The 20705-nt window shown below is 43.5% G+C and overlaps 2 protein-coding genes across 4 annotated transcripts in view; one reads left to right on the top strand and one right to left on the bottom strand.

The window, feature by feature from the left end:
• CREB1 (cAMP responsive element binding protein 1) overlaps positions 1-7112 on the top strand; it is a 37776-nt gene extending 30664 nt beyond the window's left edge. For both annotated transcript variants that reach the window (XM_069022207.1, XM_069022206.1), the window contains one exon: positions 2889-7112. In XM_069022207.1, the coding sequence (XP_068878308.1) occupies positions 2889-3033 (145 nt within the window). In that variant the 3' untranslated portion in view covers positions 3034-7112. The remainder of the gene's footprint in view (positions 1-2888) is intronic.
• METTL21A (methyltransferase 21A, HSPA lysine) lies at positions 16-20242 on the bottom strand. 2 transcript variants are annotated; one of them, XM_069022208.1, is made up of 3 exons: positions 16494-20242; positions 15232-15343; positions 16-528 (listed from the first exon to the last, which is right to left on the bottom strand). In XM_069022208.1, the coding sequence occupies exons 1-3, from the start codon at positions 16638-16640 to the stop codon at positions 479-481; spliced, it is 309 nt and encodes a 102-aa protein (XP_068878309.1). In that variant the 5' UTR covers positions 16641-20242; the 3' UTR covers positions 16-478. The 2 variants fall into 2 exon arrangements, with proteins under 2 accessions (XP_068878309.1, XP_068878310.1); XM_069022209.1 differs by lacking the exon at positions 16-528 and adding an exon at positions 13696-14175 and having other exon boundaries at positions 16494-16827.
• Between the last annotated feature and the right edge of the window lie 463 nt (positions 20243-20705).

Raw genomic sequence — 20705 nt, 5'->3', positions numbered from 1 at the left:
TTTCCCAGTCAGCTCTAGTCAGGCCTGGAGTGTCATGCACTAAGAGTCCTGATCTTTCCTAGTCATGTTATGAAATGCTTTATGAAGAATTTGCTTTTATTTAAAGATGCAAAGCAAAGATACACATCTACTAATGCCGTGTGTTGTGACTGTGAAACCTTGAGTAAAGTGTCAGACTCACTCTGTGAGGTATGTGAATTTGGTTGTTGCAATAAGGACAAAAGTAATTGGTGAGATATTTGTATGACTGCAGATATGTTCTTACAAACACCAAGATGAGTTGCTTTTTTGGAGTTACTACATTCATGTGGTTTCCTTTCCTGGATTCTTTCCCTTAGCCTCCTGCATGCATTCTTCTTGCTGCTGGCCCACGTGTGCTCTTCATGAGTACTTTCTTGATTGTCTCACTTGGTCTTTTAGCTGCTTTGGGTTTTCTCCTCCAGGGGCAGAAAGGCTCAAGCAAAGGCTAAATGAGCAGCTATTCCTTTTGACTGAAGTCTTGTGGAGCCAGTAGTAGCAGCAGACGGGCTGAAAGAAAGATAGAGAAGACTTGTTTCTGTGGGATTCAGCTTGTGAGGAGGAACAGCTAAACTTACAGAGGTGGGAGTGGGTGGAGGTAGCAAAGGAAGGGAGCAGTAGGGAGAAGGTGGGCACGATGTTCCTGAAGTCTGTTACTGTCGGAGTGGGAAGGGGTGGGCCTGAACTGACCCATCACATCAAGCCTGAACTCTTAACCACAGGCCACAGATTGGAGCCTGTGTGTTGTACTGTAACACTGGGAACACAGTGCTTCCCACCCTTCTGAGCAGGGGAAACCCCCTGAGAGCCTTGTTAACTTCATCTGTCAGTCCCAAAAAACTGATGCCGTACCAGGTTCATTCATCTTCTCTTAAGTTGCTGTGCTGTGAACACAATAGAAACTTACTTGAGCAGACTCAGTGCTTATGCGAGGGGCTTTAATGAAGGAAATAATGCTGAACAGCAGAGTTCACTTTTTTAAAAGGTGTTTGTACGGAATGTCACCCATCTCCCTTTTTATATAGTTTTCTCATACGAGTGAATAGTAGATATCACCCTTTCAGGCTCTGCATTTGAAAAAAATTTAATTAGGATCACAGAATACCCTCATTTAATCATCAGTCTTACTCTAGTAAAAGAAAGCTTTTGTGTTTGTGAAAGCCAAGAAAAACAATGGGGAATTACCCCACTTGAGTTAAATTGACAGCTTTTGCAACAGTATCATGTTGCATGTGGTGCTTTTAGGCTGTCTGCTTAATAGATACTTGCAAATCTAAGCTCCATAGCAAAGTGGGGAGAAAGGATAGAGAGGCAGATGGTAAGGTGGTACTTATTGGAGGATTATAGTGTAAATATTCATAGATATTATTGTGCAAATTTTCTGTATAAATTTTACATTTTTAAAGCTCTCTGTAACTCAGTAGAATTCCAGCTGTTCATAATGAACAAATAGCACACACAGACTTGAGGTGGCTTAATATACACAGCCTAAGCTGGAAAAAAGTCACAGAAAGAAAATGTTGTCACCCAAGGGGACATGTTAGTAGTTTGCACTGGGAGGCACTCTCTGATCCAGTAGTACTTAATGTTTTGGTAACAGCTCAAAATTACTTAAATTCTAAATGTTACACTTGGCTTACTGAAGCACTGCAAGTATGTGAAATTGTATTTGACAAATGAATACCTGAGTCCTTTCTGGGCTTACAGACTGTTTTCTTCATCCTGTCTCATTTGTGAGAGCTGAATTTCAAAAATTACTTTAGAGGCTTCTTATCAGTTAGGTCCTGGAATGCATTCTTTTTTTACAGCTACTATTTATCTAATAAGGGAAGGAACTGGCTTCTAATTTGTCCTCTCATTTCCCAGAACACTGACTGTCTCACCAGTCTGTGTAGCGTTTGCAATGAAGGGGCACACAGACTCTTATTTTTGAAGCTGTTCTGCTTTGCACCTGAAGGTTCAGAGCAAATAAGTGTGTTTATTTCCATGTGTCTGCAGAATGCTCCTTGGACAAGTTGCACTGCAGGAGGAGAGCCCTCTGCCTGGGCTCCCATCTGCCTGTGGCATTAGCCTTGTGCTTACTTTGCACGTTGGTGCCATTGTGTTGCTGTGCAGGGTAGCTCCTGCCTTGGTGTTCCTGCCTTCAGGATGCTCAGCAGCACATTAATACCTTTCTGGTATTTTTCACTGGTGTTCTTGGTATGTTACCAAGTTACCTACAGGCAGCTCACTCTTTACAAGCAAGACTTAGAAGTTTGACTATCTTGAGGTCTGTTTTTGGCATAGCTGACAGGGACTAAAGAATTATATGGTTCCTAGTGACTGTTTATTTTGTGATGTTTTTATTTGAGTCAGTAATATTATTGCAGTGATGCAGACATCATTATTAAAATGAAAGCATTGCTCAAGAGCAGATACATGAATGCTCTAAATAGTGCTTTTTTGCACCAGTTGATCATCTTGTTGGACTGCAGCAAAGGGAAAAGTAAAAGACTATAAAAAGAATAATAGATGATAATAAAATCAGTTAAATTATTGCAGCAGCACTTGACTCAGCCTAAAGGCTCTAATGTAAATCCTGAAAACAGAATTTTATCACTGAATAGGATCCTTTTCTCACAGAAACAGAATTTTATTGGTGCTGTCTTACTGGGATCTCTATGTTGAAATGATGTGTGGATCTTGAGTTTGTGTGATTTGTGAGGAGCAGTTGTTATGAACTCGGTGTTTTTTCCTCACTTGCATTTCTTAACAATACCTCCATATGCTGAAAATGGCACTACTAGTAAAGGGTTTGCCTGAAAGCAGTTAAGTAGCCCATGTCTGCAAATGATTGTTCTGGGTTTCAATGGCCTTTCTTTGCTTTGCAGAGAGGCAGCACGTGAATGTCGCAGGAAGAAAAAGGAGTATGTGAAATGTCTAGAAAATCGAGTGGCTGTGCTTGAAAACCAAAACAAGACACTGATTGAGGAGTTGAAAGCACTTAAGGACCTTTACTGCCACAAATCAGATTAATTTTGGATTCTCATTTTCACTTGTCCAGGTGGGATAGAGACTGGTTCTGGCTATACCCAGAAAGACAAAGTAAACTTTTTATTTTCTAAACATTTCTTTTTTTCTATGCGCAAAACTGCCTGAAGCAACTACAGAATATACTTCATCTGTGCTTTGCATCAAACTGTGAATGTTCAAGTACTTGCCTCCACTTCTCCCCTTACAAGATGAATTTCATCATCAATCTCAGCGTGAAGAAGAAGAAGAACAGGCTTCTTTCTCATCTCCCGATCCTCTTCAAGGAGTAACAGTGGTCACTTGGGAAGTTACTGTGGGGAGGGTCCTTTTGTAAAGATGTCAAGAATTTGTGCTGAGCTCTTTCCATTGCCTTAGAGACAGAACCATCCCAGCCTCTTGGTCCAGAGAACTGTGGGCCGCATAGGTGGAGCATGCATAGTACAATGAAGCAGCAATGGTTGCCAAATTGGTTTCACACATTCACGATAAACTGTACAGACACACGGCTAAGCAGCATGCCAAACAAAGGGCGCTTCACTGGCACGTTCTTGGTGTGGAGATAACAGACCTTTTTCAAACTAGCCCAGGAGGGGGGTTGATTTGCAATCTGTATTAAGCCCTCCTGGACTAGTAAAACCTTCTCCATACCTCATAAACAAATGCATTGAAATGAGCTTCACTGGTCAGTTGTTGCTTCTCATAGCTTATGTGTGCACGTGCATTCAGCATTCTGAATGCACAGAAAACAGACACCAACTTCATAGGATATAGGTTGGGAAATTATATTTGGATGGGAAAGAAAATAATTTTTAAAAAGATGCAATAGTGATGTTCTGAAAACAGTCACATAGTAAGCAGGGGTAACACATGAAAGCACTACCTATTTGTATGCAGAACAACTAAGCAGTTGAAGCATGGCCAACTCCACTTAAGTACTCCCTGATGACAGTATGGTCTGTGTCCCAAGTCCTCTCAAGCAATGAGGTTGTTTTTATTTCCCTACCACTGTCTTACGCAATGGAAATTATTGTACTCAATAGAAATATCAGCCTGGTTTGCTAAATTCTTTTTCAAACTTTGAGGTTGCCTTCTATACATAAATTTAATTGCAGTATGACAACTACTAGGACAATCTCAAATATTAAAGAGGACTTCAAACACAAATATTCCAACTCCTGCTTTGCAAGGGACAACACTGATTATTTGAACCTGGCCACGTTAGCTAAACTCTTAATTTATTTGGGGTATTTTTTCATAGTAAGGGTCAGATTTACTGAGTAATCTATTCCTGCAACTAAAATTACTCATGTGCCTCAGATGTTTGCAAGATCAATTTTTTTTTCTGTGCACTGAGGAACTGTGATCTTCCCCAGATTTATGATGTTAAAAAAGGTAGTTCATATTTAAAAAAACTCTGTACTATGCATTAGGACTTGAAAAGAATCATGCTCAAAAGGAACCAAAAAAGAACGTCAAGAAGTTGTCAAACAGAATGTGTCAAAAAGAATCATGTGTGGTTTGTGTCCTGGCCCTCTGAAGCCAGGCTCTCACCATGCTAACTTGGGTCATTTGATGGAGTAAGTTTACTTTGGTCTTCTGGTCAAACTTCTATGTATAGAAACATGGATAAGGCTCTGGTCTATACTAATGCCTTGCCTAGCAGAGTATTAGCTAATATTTTTTCCCATTCACTCTATCTGTTTTTAAGATAAATTTCACACACAAGCTTCTAAAAGGTTATACAATCAGTGTGACGTTACAAGAAAAATACTTGGAACACTCTGGGCAGTTGAGTCTCAAACACCTAAGCAGTATTAAAAGTTCTAGATTTCTCATTTGAGAGGGCATTCAGTTTCCAAGAGACTTAATTTAAAAGGAGCAGGGCTAAACTTACAGCATTATTGTTAAATCTAGAGTTATCAAGAATTTCAAATTACATTTGTATTTCAAGAAGAGAACATAAATATCAGAAATATGACATAATTCACTTTCACAAGTTTTGTGGGGGTTTATAAATGGTCTATTTTTATCTGCCATAGAGAGTTGATTTTTGTGTTTTTATTTAATGGGAAATGAATCTATTAGTTTAGCAATGCAAATTTAAAGAAGACCCTAAGTTCTCAGCAGTGCTTTTATAAAAATTATCTGATTCTTAAAATTGGTGAATACAAATACATAAAATGGTTACATTTTCCAGAACTAGTACTGAAGCAGAAATGTTGATAATGCAGGAGTCATTCTTGTAAAACATGAAGCTCGTGGTGGCCTCATTTGCAATTACATGGAATGGTTCCTCCAGCTTTGAGAAACACAGAAGAGGCTGTCTATGCCCACATTAAGGCTGTTTCTTTTGTAGAACATCTGTTTGCAAAAACATGGGGTTTTGCTGTGAACCTGAGCAGGGCAAGCTGGGCTCTGAGAGCTGTCTAGTGGGTAATAAACACTGCCTAGAGCTTGCTGGTAATCACTGGGCACAAAGCCTGGGAGCTGAATGGGCATGGGAGCCTAAAACAGTGCCCAGGTGGGGTTCTCCTAACACAGAGTTGGTGCAAATTTGTGTGGCAGTGAGCGGAGAGCTGTGTTACCAGTTTGTCTGTGTGTGGTCTCCAAGTGGCCTGCTGTGGTTTTAGCCTAGACTTCATTAGCAAATAAAGTTTCACTAAGAAAAAGAATGTAATTTAAAGTACATAGGGGTCTGCAAGAATCTTATTTGTGCTGCACTGAGGATTTAGGGACACAAATTTATTTAATGAAAATTATAAATTACGATAATAAAAAATGTATTAGACCAAGTACAGGGCTGGCTAGGCTACCCATACATGCTTTACTATTCATATTGACCCAAAAAGGGAAAAAATATGACACAGGAATCCATTCCTATGTTATTTACCAAGTAGTGAGGTTGGGGTAATAAGCTTCTATAAACTAAGGCCATTTGGAAGTAGGATGGAAATTATGCTGACAAGGGGGAGGGAGGATTAGTTTTATATCTCACGGTTGTGAGTTTTCAAGAACTGATAGCCTGTTTTACCTGAAGAGAGGGTTAGAAAGGGCTAGATCCATTATGTTCATAATAAACAAGAATTGGTTTGAAATATAATTTTTGTAATGTCATTATTTTGCAAAACAACAGCACCAATCAGGCAGTTAAGATATTGTCAAAGGTGCTCTTTTAATTTAGATATTCTTGGAAAATACATATGTATAATATATGTACATATATATATATATACACACAGTATATAATCTACAGCTCTGAGAGCTTTTAAGTCAGGAATGCTGAGTATTATAGTATATGGAGGTCAGAAAAAGAATTTTTACTTTTCTGTGTGTGTCTGGGTGTGTGTGGATGTGTGTGTGTGTGTGAAAGCTTCCCCTCATCCCAGTAGCTCTGGGCTGCGTTATTCTAGCGCTTATTACTGATTTTTGTGCTGTTTCTCAGTTATCCATTTTCAAGAATTTTATTTCTTCTTTCGTGGCTTTTGTGAGGTTTATTTTTTATTGATGAAGATTTTTGAAATTACATAAACAGTTGTTTTATAACTACCACCACCCAGAGTAATTCACTTTTGTGCTTTTTTCTCTTTGGCAGCTATATATCAAAGGCAAAACATTTGGAAAAGTTATTAAGGTGTTATTTTCTAAAGGAACCACTGGTAAGACTTGTGTTTTCCTCCTGGGGTGGTGGCGATGCAGTCTTACTTAGGCAGCAATTTCACCAGCACTGGGTAGTTGCCGGCACTGTTGCTTGTATCCAAAAGCACAATTTTAGCCTGTTGTGCTCGTCAGGACTGCTCAGACACCTGTAGGTCGGGCTGGCCTGTAGTTGTTGGCATTTGCATTGTAGATCACTGTCTTCTCTGGTACTTGTACATTGGTCAGAAAATTGGTGGGGTGTTTGGAATCATAAAGAGGCTCAGGAAAAAAAAAAAGATTTAATAAGGAAAAACAGCCCTGATAGTTTCTGACCTGAATTTGTACCGCAGGTTGCTTTTTTTAAATCTGGGCTTCCAGTAAACTGCAGCAGAAAGTAGTCATCTGTTAGTGAAAACCAGCACCTGCTTTTTTATTTTTATTTTTATTTTTATTTTTATTTTTTCATTTATGGTAGACAGTGCTTTTTGTGGTTTAAAGACAAGTCCACCCATCAAAGCAAGTTCAATATCAGTGGTTGCAAATCTATGACAGTTCATAGAGGATTTAATTGATTTTCTAAGACCTTGTTTTTATTTTAATTTTTGCACCCTGGAGCCTGGTTAGTGATGTAACATTTGCCAATGATCCAACCAAAAGGTCATGTATTTATTTTTGTTACACTATGTTCTTTGTAAATGTTTAATTAAAATGTGCACTTTTTAAAAAAAAAACGAAAACAAAAAACCCCAAACAAAATACAGAGAACAAAATGTAAGATAAATTTGGTTTGCTTGAGAAGATTTCTGGCATAATTGTTGTAATCCTGCTGCCTGGACACAATTCACTCCTCTCCACAGCAGTTGACTCCTTCGCTGATTTAACTTGTGGATCAGCACCTGGTGCCCAGCAGGCATTGCTTCAGAAGGGCAGGAGAGCTGAAGGGGCAAGAATCAAGCGTGTGGTGTCTCAGAGCAGTATGTAGAGGATGGATGTGAAATTATTTTTAGGGTAGAACTAGTTCAGTGATCCCATGTGGGAAAAGGATGTTAATTTGGAATGAAGGCTAAACTATTTTTCAGCCACTTTATTCCTTTTTCTTAATTTGAGATTTGTCTGCAGATTTTACAAGCTGCATTCCAAGAAAATGAATCAAAAGGCTTTCCAACAATTTGACACCAGGAAGTAAAGGTACACTGACAATGTGTCACCCTGCTTGAAAAGAAAAGCACAACCACCTTTCTTTTGCAGGAATATTTATAATTCAACTATAACCCTGAAGTCTGTCACTGTGAGCAGGTTTTAAAAAGCATACAGTACATTGATGGTTCTTTGTCGTCTGTCTGGGAACCTTTTTCTGAGCTGTGTAATTTGCTAGCTGTAAAGGACACAATTTTACAGAAGCCTGAATGTATCCTGAAGCTCAGTTGGTCTGGAAGGAGCCAGATTGGTGAGAGAGGGTGCTGAAATCCACCTACTGTGCTTGTGACAGGTTCAGGTCTGCAGATAGATAGGCTTAAGCCTGTGTGCATCTTTGGGGAAAAGGGACCAGATCCAGGTGGTAAAGAGGGTTTGCATTTCAAGTGTTTTGCCTTGGAATGTGTTTTTAAAATGTATTTAAGCTGTGGCCTGCAAAGAGATGTGCTTGGGCTGATTTGCATAGCACAAATTGAAGAGAGTGACCTGTTTGCTTTCTGGCGCTGCAAGTGCAGGTTTGTGACTTGCTCTGTGGTGAGTTCAGGGCTCGCTTTCAGCAGGAGAGGCAGGAGCAGTCAGCTGTCCTCAGGAGCTGTGTGCTGGCAGGGAAAGGGCCAGGGCCAGGCTGGAATGACCCATGGCTGGCACACTCCATAAGCTGAGTGTTCGTGCACTCAGGACTCGAGCAGTCAGTTCACTCAGCCTCAGCTGCGTATTTCTCTAAATTAGGGGATAGCTGAGTGAGAGCATGGGGAAGGCAGGCCTTGAGCCAGTCATGTATCTGGAAATGGCCACTCTTACGAACTAAGGATGTTTGGGTGCTTTCCACAAGGTATGTTTTATCCAGGTGCCACTCCATTTTTTGTGTGTTTAATTACATTTATTTATATGAAAACATTAATTTTAAAAAGTTCTACAACTTCAAGTTTATATGAGATTTGAAACTGTGCTGCTTATAATGGACTTCTTGGGATGGGAACAGGGCAAGAAGAGGTGCTAGTTGGCAGCCAACCCCTCCACTGACTTTTGTCCACAGATTGGTTGTTCACTTCAAAAACAAGTTGTTTCTACTCTGGATTTATAATTTGAATTTGTTTTGAAACAATGTTTTTCAGGGAAGCTTCCAGAGCGAGGGTTATAATTCTCCCTTTGTAGTGTAAGCTGGAAAGAGTATGTTCACCTCATCTGCGTTTCTGATTCTTTACCCAAACCATGTCAGCACAGAACAGGGTATTTGAGCTTGACTCCCACATACCTGTGGAAGTTAAAAGACTAAATGAAAATCCATTATTGGGGGGAAATAAATTCTTTTTTACATCTCCCCGAAAATCTAGAAACATCCCTGTTGTGTTCTGTTCCTTTTTTTTTTTTTTACTTTTTTTTTGTGCTTTATCTGTGTTTAAAAAAAATTGTACTGGGTTATAATGCATTTTATTAACACTATGTACATATTAGCTGCTTTGTGTTTCAGAATGGTAGTAATTGCTTTGTATATTAAAGTGATTCTTGTGAATTTGTGAATTATTGTCATAAAGAAGTGCTTTTTCTTACTGTAACCTTTGTGGTATAAACTGTCATAACTCCCTTTTTACACAAACATTTATGTGCAGTCACATAAACATGCTTTAAAAAACTCTACAAAGTCTCTTTTTTGAGCAGGATGTTCCATTTACGCTAATTTAATTTAGTGGCAAATGGTAGGTAGAGGAATATGGGAAAAGGTGTATTTTGAGCAGTCTATGGTGTCCTCTCAGTCTCTGGCCTGCCCTAAGTATTCATAAGGTATTCTCCCCAAAGAGAAGGCTTTTTTAATCTTAATTGAATTAGATTAGTCAGAGGTTAAGTCCTGAAAAACGAAGTTTCTCTTCCTCCTGATATTTTTAAACCTGCCTTCAGTATCCATTCTGGTGGCAGTTCTGTTTAATAATGTCTGAAAGGCTTACACCTTTCACAGTTTAAATATGCTGCATGTCTCACTTTTAAGCATTCCTGCAAACCATGTACTACTGATCTTAATAACAGAACAGAAACAGAAGGCAGCAAGCACTGCACGGATCACAACCCTATTATGTAATCTGCAAGGCTGGATCCAAACACTGGGATGGAAGCCAGGAGAACAAATTCAGCACTGAGGTAAACACACCTCCAGTGAAATCAAGGGGAAGCAGTAAGGTCAACTCATTACAGCTGGGATTTTGTAGGTTTTTTTAATGCCATTCGTGTTCTTGCTCAGAAAAATCTCCAGTAATGAGGGAGAATCCCAAGCAGGGGTTAGTCCCTGAGATGAAAATGCAGTTTGGCTTGAATTTTGCACTGAAAAGAACTACGTAACACAGGTCCCTGTGTAGTCTTCTGGTAAACCTGATTCTTCTGACACTGCTGTACCTTAAAGCTCTTTGTCCATAAGATGCAGAGCTGACTCTCATACTATGTATCTTAAGATCAATCAAACACTACCTTAGTTGCAATGACATTTCAGAAAAGTTTGTTTTCTTGCAAAATGGCATGTTTCAGGGACGGTTTCTCAGTCCCACACGATGATTGTGTCTTACCTGGTCACTGTACTGTGGCTTGGACCTACTCCCTAGAGTGAGTGAATTTCTCAAGAGACAGTTTGTGCATTGTCCCACTACTCAGGGACACATGCCAAACAAAGCCTTCCTACAGACCAGCTCAGATCACCTGTTACAAAACAGGACCAGTGCAATGGGACCACCCAAAGGAGAGTGGGATTCTCTAGTGCTGGGATGAACAGGGTGACAGAAAGTGCTTGGGCAGGGTGTTAGTATCAATTGCCAGACAGCTGCTGGCAACAGCTGTTGTCATGCATCATCTCATACTAGAGCAGGAGCTCCCGTGGGACCCGTGGGTTGGGACACTGGAGTTTGCAGGTGTCAATGCAGAGGGCTGCTCTCTCTGCTCACTCACCAGCAGTTACATCTCTGCTACTTCTGTCCTGCACGCCTGGCGTGATTCACTCGTGGCCTGACTCACTCCTGACCTCTCCCTGAAGGTAAGTGTGATGGGAATACAAAAAACCTGTGAAGCCCCGCCTGGGACAACAGAAGGCAGCGCTCACTGCCTGGTGCACGTGGGTGTCAGCACTGCCCAGGAGGGATGGACTGCAGGTTTCAGCTGAGTTACTGTTATCAGGGTTGATGCCTGCCCCTAAACACTGTACCTTTAAATGCAACCACAACTGACACGTACATGGTTGTGGCCTAACTGCAATATTCCTGGATCTGGTCTCCTAAATCTGACAACCTGCACCCCAGCAGCAGTCAGAGAAGGTGTCCCCTTGGGAGTGCCACTTGCTGGGCTGGGGAAGGGCCACCAAGAGCTCAGCTCTGCAGGTCAGGGGCAAGGCACTCACCTGAGCTGCCAGTGCCATCTCATGCTTTTCTCCAGAATTATTTATGGGCAGTAGCATCACTTCAGCCTTCAAACATACTCCCTTGGGTGTGCATACAGCTGCTGGGTAACAGCAGTGTGGCAAAAGAAGCCAAGCCTGGTCTCCACTGGCACATGCCTGCTCTGGCAGGATGGCTGTGGGCTGTAACAGCAGCAATGGGAAATCTGACACTGAAAACTTGACAAGTAGAGATGGAATGAAACTGATTTGTTTTAAAAGTACAAAACTGTTTCTAATGCTAACGTCAAAGCAAGGCCTGGGGCAAAGCCCCCTTCTTCGAAGTGTGTAGGTTGCTGCACCAGGCTTTATTCTGTGCTGTATTCTGTGCTATTTGAGCAGGCTTTTTAGCATGTTCCTGCTATGGCAACAGTGCAAGCTGCTATGGCTGTCAGTACTGGCAGGCTCCAGCCTCCTGTGAGGGCAGAGCATGGCCAGGCTTTTCCCACAGAAAAGTTCCCTTGGGCACTGATGAGCCCAGGCACCAGCACACGGCTTTCTGCCAGCTCCAGCCCGAGGGGAGCCTGAGATACAGGTGAGCCTAATGCCTAATCCCAGATGAGCCTGGAGACAAGGAAACACCAGTGGGGAGGAAAAGGAAGAGGAGAGGTGAGAACTTATAGCCACACTCCAAAAACTAGAGCCAGGGAGAGTGGGGAGAGCTCATAATTCTTTTCAACCATTGCTCACCAAGCTGATAGGACAGAAGAAGCTACACCTAACACATGAGAGCTCATCTCATGATCTGTTTTCAATTAAAGGTGCTGTCTTCCTTTCCCCAAACTGACTTCAACTCGTTTCAGGCTGCGAGTTCCCAGCCAGCCGCCTAAGTACTGTTTTAGTGACACCATGTGGCTTCTGAGGATACTGTTATAGCAAGTGATTCAGAGCAGCAACTCCCAGACTGGGTCCGAAGCCAAGCAAGGAACTTTGCTGAGAACATGCAAGACGTGCCACGGATGAAGCACAAACCTTAATGGTAAATGTGTCATTTCCAGATTACAGTCAGTACTGCACTTCTGGTTCACTGACCAGGAAGTATGATGGGAGCAGAAATGACATAAAGTTCCAAAATGTCCATGGCCCAAAGCAGCTGCTGCTTTGTTCTGCTGTTGCCAGTGCCAAAGACAAGCACATGCTCCAAGTCTGAGCCTGCCCTGAGGCTTTTTAAGTTTAAAGCAAAAAAGCTCCACACCCACCCACACAAAAAAGTAGTAAAGCAATTCCTGCGTTTAGAGGTGTAGATGTCTTCTGTTCACCCATTGTTTTCATCGGTTTCATCCTTCCACCACTAGAAAGAGAAGGAAGTCTGCTGCAGGTGTGAGCTGGACTCCCAGATCTTGCAGGATAAACACACAGATGTATTTTACAAGCTCAAGGTATGAAATCTGTTACTCAGGACAGTGTCTTAACTACCACTGTGCACTGAAAGCACACTTAAATCTAGACACTGCCCCAAGGTCCCCAGTAATGCAAGAGTAAGTACATCCCCTGCTACAAAGGCTTTACAGAGCACCCTCCTTTCCTAAAAAACAGCTCTCAGAGACAGAAGGAACACAAACAAAGGCACAAAGTAGAACATTATCTAACGGTACTTTGAGAGTCAAGGACTGATTTGATATTTTAAGAACAACTTGAGTCTCCTTGTTGCACTTTCCTGGTGGCACATGTGCATGTGTATCTCCTCCAAGGAGCCTTGATCTGTCTGAGCAGACTTGTTAGGGACAACTGAGAAACCACAATTGCTTTGGTACTGCAGGCGTAGCCCACTCACTTGCAAGTCAGGTAAAAATACCACTGATTTCTAAGCTGGCTTACTTGGCAATCCCTGCTCCCAGTGCCCCTCCAGATCTTGCTCTTTGTTTCACTGTGCCTCTTCAGTGCAGCAGTGACAGCAATAGAACAACTTTATAGCATCTGCCTTTGATTCTTTTTGCCCTTTAAGTGGTTTCTTTTACCACAACTTCTAAGATACAGAAGTCCTGAAGAGTTAAAGCATTTAGAGCTGGAGTATTAGCTTTTATTTCATCCACTCTTACTCTTCTGGAGTTAAGGAAGTGATAAAGGGAAAAAACTCCACTGTAATCTCTTTAAGTTTTCCCCAGAAGTTAAGTACTCTTCTGGAGTTAAGGAAGTGATAAAGGGAAAAAACTCCACTGTAATCTCTTTAAGTTTTCCCCAGAAGTTAAGTGTGGTTTGATTTCAAACAAGATACCTTTTGACATAACAATTTTGGTGCTGAAGATTTCTGCAACTTAAATCAGTTTAAAAAGTTACATTTGATAAAAAGACAGTGGAACACCCTATACAACTCTACTCAGAAATGAAGCAGAGGTTCAGTATGCAGAATGATCCTTGCTATATCAGACCAAGTGATCAGTCAAGACCATCAGAACAAGAAGACAGTGAAATAACACAACTGCAACTTCATGCTTAGGAACGAGTGTATTGAGTAGAAACAAAGGGAAGAACTGAACAGCATCCATGGGTAATTAACAAAGCACAGAGTCAAAAGTCATCCTTGCAACTACCCCTCTGTGCTTTGTAGATATGAACATCCTTACTGGAATCATAATGGACCTCATATACAGAGAAACGGTCTCTCAGCATCTTCAAGAACTTGAGATCCCGTTCATAGCGGATACGACAGGAAAGAAGAATCACAGTTTGCTCTGAGCACAGGTGCTCCAGCGTCTGAAGCAGTTCTGCAAATGTTTCTTCCAGATAAACAATGTCTGCACCCAGGACGAAGTCAAATGCTCCTGGAGGGAAGTTATCCAGGTCTTTTCCCCATGTCAGCTCCTTCACCACAGCTCTGGGACGTAGTTCAGGGGGTAAGTTTGCCTGCACGTTTGACTCCAGGAACTCCAGTGCTGCCGCCCTGTCTGTGATGGTAACACGGGCACCTAAGGGGGACAGGAGGACACGGCTCACACTAACAGTCCATGTCCCTCAGTACAGCATGTGGAATACAATGCTCTAACTCTAGCAGGCTCCTTAGTTCCTGTTAAACATTAACAGCTCCCCTGAGCTGCTTGATTAAAAACAAGCAAACAAAAGAACATAACAAGCAAACCGCCCCGCCTCCATCTACAGACATCCTACCCTTCATCAGTCACTTAAGAATATAAAGTGTACTCTACATGAAGATTAAGTTGGGTAGGGGAAAACATGCATGTTTTCTGGTGCTTTTTCCTAATGCATGAAAGTCAAGGAGTTACTTTTAGCCTTTCCATAGTAACAAAAGAATAAATTACAGGGGTTGTCACAATTAACCTGCTCCAATTCCATATTTTTCTGTAGGAGAGAGGCAGCTAGAGAGCCTCTTTCACAGGTCAGACAAAAGTTGTGCCTGTGTGATTTTGCATGGCATGACTGTATTTTGTCAAACTGTTTTGTTTCTATTATTTCAGTAGGCACCTTTCAGAGCCATTAGAGTTTTGAATTACAAAGTTAACCTGGGAAAGATAGCACAAATTTAACATAGTACCCAGTTCCTGCTTCAGCCACAGACAGATCAGCAGCAAATCACTTCACTTCTCCATGGCCTGGCTTCCCTGTCTGCAGGACAGGCTAATGCAAGGCTTATGCAAGCTCAGAGAGTGGTTTCTGTCTGTGGCTCTAACTGCATCTGAGGACAAGGGGAAGACGGGAAACACAGCACTTGTTCCCTGGGGGGGAATAGCTGCAGAGCTGAATGCTGCTGAGCTGCCTGCCATGGCAACAGGCATCAGCCTTAACAGGGTCCTGCCATAAAGTAAACTGCAGTGGCACCATCACTACAACAAATATCGTAGCAGGCTCTCAAGGCTAACAAGGAAGGAAGATGACTCAGAGAAGAACCATCACAGTTCACACATGCAGCTTTGGTGCTCACTTCTATACCAGGCATGTACATGTAGAACGGCCAGTTTTACTACAGTTGTGAATTGCTTTAAATGAGACAACAAAAAGGCCCTTACCTAGTAATGTGACCACTATTCCCAGCAATCCAGTTCCAGCTCCCAGCTCAATCACAGACCGATCCCTGAGATCAATGCCTTCCATCTCCAGATAAGCACACAGGACAACAGCCTAAGCCAAGAGACAAAGGCAATTAAGCACAGGGCTCATTTCAGTCATACTGAATACAAGGTTTCTGGTTTAAGCTGAGAGAGAAGGTTATGGGAAGGGTCAGGTACTTCAGGTCTGCATCAAGACTTTGTTGAGCCCTTCTCTGCCTCCTGTGCGCACATGTAGTCTTTCTATGTTTTATGGAAGTTTTTCATAGAGTTTTATGGAAAACTCTTACTGGCAAAAGGAAAAAAGAACCACAGAGGTTACAACTTGGATATGGTAACTGCTCCATGAATCCCCAAACGTAACAGGAGGTAGAAAGAGTTGTATTTGGAAAGGAAAAGCTGCAGGGTTGTCAAACACGAGTAAATGAACGCAGTATTGCGGAAGTCCAGAATAAGGTTTCATAGTATCTTGTATGGTATTTCAGAAGGTTTCTGCACAACACTGGCATGCCTTCGGGAAGGACACTGGGAAAGTAAAGTGGTACTTCCAGCTGGTTCTATCTAGTGTGTTATATGTAACATAGATCTTGATAAGGACCTCTCCCCACAGCAAGTTCCATCAAAGCTGATGTCCAGAAAGATCAGCAGCCCTGTACACCAATTCATTTAAGAAGTTTGCTAAAAATGCTATGCTTCTTCTTTTAAACTAGAGACAGAAGTGCAGTTTGTGTGTGGACTGAGATCCAACCCGATGGGAAGCCCTTGGATTCCTACAGTGATGCTGTCAGCTGCCGTGCAGCCTCGGACCCGCCACAAACCCCTCTGTTTTGGACAGTTCTTATCCCCAAGATGAAGTTTATCAGCAGTCCTGCTTGAGGCTACAAGCAGTGGGACCCATGCTGTGCTCTGAAGGGTGCCAAGCTAACATCACCACCCACTGTAAAGAAATAGGTGAGAGTTAGCCAGAATATTTCCTGTATTGGGTACTTGCCGTGCAGGGTTTAGGTTTTCCCTTGCGTTCCTGCAGGATCTCTTACGGGGGAAGAGGGAAAAGTAAAACAGAGTTTAACATTTTCTTTCATACCATAAAAAAAAAAAAAAAAAAAAAAGTCTTCCCTTTACAATTCAACGTTAAATAATTTTCTACGGTGAATCTGAAAGCTCGGCAAGAGACACAGGAGGCCACCGAGTGCAGAAAAGCTCCGCTGGCCATGAACACCTACCGCATCCCAGACCACGGCCGCCACTCCCAGCCGCCGCCAGTCCTGCTGGAGGCGGATGGTGCGGCTGGCGAAGTGGAAGGTGGCCGAAGGCCTGTGCAGCTGCCGCGCTGCCCAGCCGCCTCCCTCCTCGTAGGGCACCATGGCCATCGCGCCGTCGGCGACCACAGCCCCAGGTCCCGGCTCACCGCGGCCTCGGCAGCCGGCTGGGCCCTGCTCGAGCTCCGCGCTGCCCCGGGGCCGCCGCGGGGACAGGCCCGGCCCCTCTCCCGGGCCCGGCCCGCCCGCTCCGCCCGCGCCGCAGCCTCGGGGCCGCCGCACAGCGCCCGGCCCGGCCCCCGCCGCCGCAGCCAGGGGCGGGCGCGGCCTCTCCGCACCGCCCGATGGGAACGGCGGCGCTCAGCGGCAGAGCTTGGGCGGTCACGGCCCGGGTACGCAGGGCCGGGCCGGGCTGGGCTGGGCTGGAGGGTCCCCGGAGCTCCCCTGCCCCTCGGCCGCGGCGGGAGCGGGGGCCAAGGCGGCAGGCGAGGCTGTGCCGGGGCCGGCGGCGCGGGGAGGGGCCGCGCCCACGCCCGAACCCGCGAGGGCCCCGGGGCGGCCCGAGGGGAGAAGCCCCGCGCTGCCTCCTGCGGGAGGCCGGGCCCGGAGGGGCTCCTCGCCTGCTCACAGCCACTGCCTCGCGGAAAGGTACGGGGAGAAGGGTGTCACGCCCTGTGGGACATTGTTAGCTGTCCCCGCAGCCTCCCTGTGGTGCCAGCCTCTGGCTTTTGCTTCGGGGCGATTTGAAGTCAGTGCCCGGGAAAGGCATTTGTCCAGCCCACCAGCCTCGTCGTCCATTGCTCCATGGAGAGCATTCTCTCTGCAAGTGCTCATCGCAGCCTGGAAGCGGTCCCTCAGGCGCTGGTAACCAGCGCAGAAACACAGCAGTTCTTGTGCTTCTCAGTCGAGCGCTGACCAAAGCAGCACAGCCAGAGCTGCTCTCGGCTGGCAGTGTGGTGGAAACGCTCCCCGGCGCTGTTTGTGCATGGGCTTCTCTTCACCTTTGCCTCCATTTAATCTCTTGTTTGGCAAAACAACACAGTGCTTCTCTCCTGTGTTACTTGAACTAGCTCCAAAGACTGCTAAAGGCCATGGGAGAGCCGGGGAAGTGTCCTGGCAGCACTCGTGCTCTGGCTGCCTGGAGGCACTGCTGCAGGTCCCCCGCAGAAAGGCGCAGTGCCTGCAGCCGCGCTCCTCAGCCCCTGAGAGGAGCATGGGGCAGCAGGGGCCGGGGACACATCTTCTCTGTGCCATCTCTAGTGGCTCTGTGCCCTGACAGCAGCCGGTGACACAGCCAATGGGGCAAGGCCAGCCCCTCGCAGTTGGGGACCATAACCAGGTCCAGAAAACATCCCATCTCTTTCCCAGAGTCCAGCACATCTGCCTGGCAGACAAATGTGGTTACATGTAAAAGCTGTCCATTTCAACAGAGTGGGTCAAGATTCATGAAAACCTCTGTGGAGGATCATTACAGGTTGCACAGGGGTAGCAGAAAGTAAAGCTTCTTTTTAGGGTTCTGTTACTGTAGGAGAATGGAACCCAAAATTTCACTTGCCCCAAACCAGTCCGTACTTGTCTTATGGCAACTCAGACTTTTCCCCATAAACATGCCAGAACAGGTGTGATGATTCAGCTTTCTGTGGTTTTATGTCCTAAAGTGCTGGTCCCTTGCCACTATTCCTGCTTTTGAGAGTTTGAAATTGCTTGTGCTATTATCTCGATTATTTTTCTAATTATTTATATAGGCAGTGTGGGAAAAGCAATGAGAGTCATTACATTTGAAATGAGAGCTCTGTTTGAATGAGTTTTTGAGTCATCTACACTGTGCCTAAACTACACCATCAGGCAAATAGAGGGAAACTCCCAAATGGAACAAAGCTTTCACCTCCACCTCCTGCACCACATGCCAGCCCCGGGATCTCCAGCCAGAATATGAAGGAGTGTGGCAGGGCTCCAGTGCTCCCAACTGCCTCCTTCCTGTCCCCGATGAGGCTTCTTCCCCTGCAGTATTTCATAAGACCAAGTGTCTGGCTGAATAGCAACTAGAGTACAAAAAGGCTGCATGTGAAAATGTATTGTTCCCGAAGATGATAATGCAGTGAGTGCTTTTATCCCACTAATGTGATTTTGTTAGTCAGATATCCCTGAATATCTCTGGAGCACAGCAGGTTCTCTACCAATCCTGCCCTGCTTCCCAGAAGTATTTCCCCTTCTTCCCCGATAAAGGTGTTCTGGCACTGACTTCCATGAGCCCTAGACAGAAGGTCAGAAATTACTGTCTGGATCATAACTGGATAGTGAAGCTATTAAGAGAGAAGCAAGTCCACTAGTTTAGTAAGGGCCCTGATTCCCCATATTCATTCTGAGCCTATATTTACCTTCTCTTCCCCTTTCCACATCCATTTTCTAAGCAAATGGAGGACCTGGGTATTATAGTGGCAGAGAGAGACACTTGGTTTCTTCTACCTTTTCTGACAGTGAAAGGATAAGGAAAACAAAACACAGAATTGTGGCTAAAACAGAGGCCCAGAGCTGAAATGCTTTTCTCCCAGCAAGGCTAAAGCTCAGCCCAGCAGTGAAGTGGTGAGAATGTAGGCTGGTTTGGCTTTTGAGCACTGCAGAGGGCTGTAAGGACACCTAAGCTGCAGGTAATCTTGCGAAGTAGGAAACAGCTGAATTTAAGGTAAGCAAGAATGATTGAAAGTATGAAGAAACACCAATTCAAGTCCATTCTTACCTCATTCAGCTACTTGATAGAGCAGGCACAATGTAGCCAATTATGAGTAAATCCCGCACCTCGGATTTGGGTAAGCTGCTTGGGGTAATTAAGAGAAAGTGTTTAAGTGCAATGGTCCTTGTAATACTTAAAAGATCAAAGAACGAAGTAGATAAGATAGAAATGAGTACAAATTATTTTGAATCTATACTAATATAACTCTCTGCAATGTTCTCTTTGCTGCTTAGTATGTAAAATCCTCTCTTAGAAATGACTGTGACAGTTCTTGTGATAGCTCTGCAGACACTGGATGCACTGCATGTCTGCGCATGGTTTTTGGAGACATCGTGATGGGAAAATACTGCATCCCTCACACAGTCTCTGGTTACCAAGGCAAAGGCAGGTATAAATAGAAACAATCTGATTTTTTTAAAAACTCTATCCAGAAGCCTGTGTTGTTGATAACCCTCTGACAGCAACACCTTATTCCAAATGGTTCTGTTCTACATTTGTGTGGAAACTTCTGGTTTAATCCTTTCCTCCCTAAATAAACAGCAGCTACTTCTGGTTGTCATTCCACTGAAATATGAAAATAAAAGTAAAGTTTGGACGAATATCTGTTTTGCTTTCATCAACCAAATGAACAAGAGCTAACACAAAGCTTGAAGGAAAACCCATAAAAGAAAGCAGTCTTTCTCCCTAAGTATCACTGTAAGTAGCTATTCAAATGACTAGCACTTAAAGTTTTACATTTTCATCTTCACCAGTGGAGGAATCTTCCAGATTCTCCACACCAATAAAATAGATGGGGTGGTGAATCACTTGCTGTTAAATACAAAGAGAATAAAGCAAAGATTAATTTGGTTGATGACAGCTTGCAGTTGCAGAATCAAGACAGCCTCAGCTTGAAGTGATTTGGATCATCTTTAAAACCGATGGGGTGAATTAAAAATAAAAACTTATGTTTCTGCAGAAACTGGTGGGTTATCAGTAGACCTTACAACTTGCTGTGTCTGCAAGGTCCTTGCAAAAAAAGTGAAATACTGAAATAAATGCATGATTTGATCTAGCGTGTCATTTCCTTTATACACATTATAGAGTTATATTAAGCAGTGGAAGTAATGATCAAAAATATGAAGATGTATAATTTCATAAGTGCTTGAGCTGAAACACAGGAAGTTTCTGGAACCTCTAAAGAGGGAATTGTTCCCCTCAGTAATATTACATTCGTGCCTTCAACTTTGCATCTTGATAAACTGTCACATATAATCACCACATTTATTAAAGTGTCTTATTACAGAAAGATCACTTTGCTTTATGTAGAACTACATGAGTGAGCTCTCAAAGGCCTTGCAGGTCTGAAAGCTGATATTGTTCTGAAGTTTTAGTTAAAGAACAAAAAGCAAATTGAGTAAGCTCTTCTTCACAACCAACCACTGGATTTCCAGCTGCACTAAAGT

Source organism: Aphelocoma coerulescens, chromosome 7 (genome assembly GCF_041296385.1).
Source record: "Aphelocoma coerulescens isolate FSJ_1873_10779 chromosome 7, UR_Acoe_1.0, whole genome shotgun sequence".
Taxonomy (NCBI): domain Eukaryota; kingdom Metazoa; phylum Chordata; class Aves; order Passeriformes; family Corvidae; genus Aphelocoma; species Aphelocoma coerulescens.
The sequence above is the reverse complement of the archived record's forward strand: the minus strand, read 5'-3'. Positions and strand labels throughout refer to the sequence as shown.

What these genes read in the sequence shown, in the direction of transcription:
- METTL21A (XM_069022209.1), bottom strand. Translation starts at nt 16,640, where the DNA reads ATGGCCATGGTGCCCTACGAGGAGGGAGGCGGCTGGGCAGCGCGGCAG. An exon ending in CGGCCGTGGTCTGGGATGCG is followed by an intron (nt 15,344 to 16,493) that starts GTAGGTGTTCAT and finishes CTCTTGGCTTAG; the next exon opens with GCTGTTGTCCTGTGTGCTTA. An exon ending in AATAGTGGTCACATTACTAG is followed by an intron (nt 14,176 to 15,231) that starts GTAAGGGCCTTT and finishes TGTCCCCCTTAG; the next exon opens with GTGCCCGTGTTACCATCACA.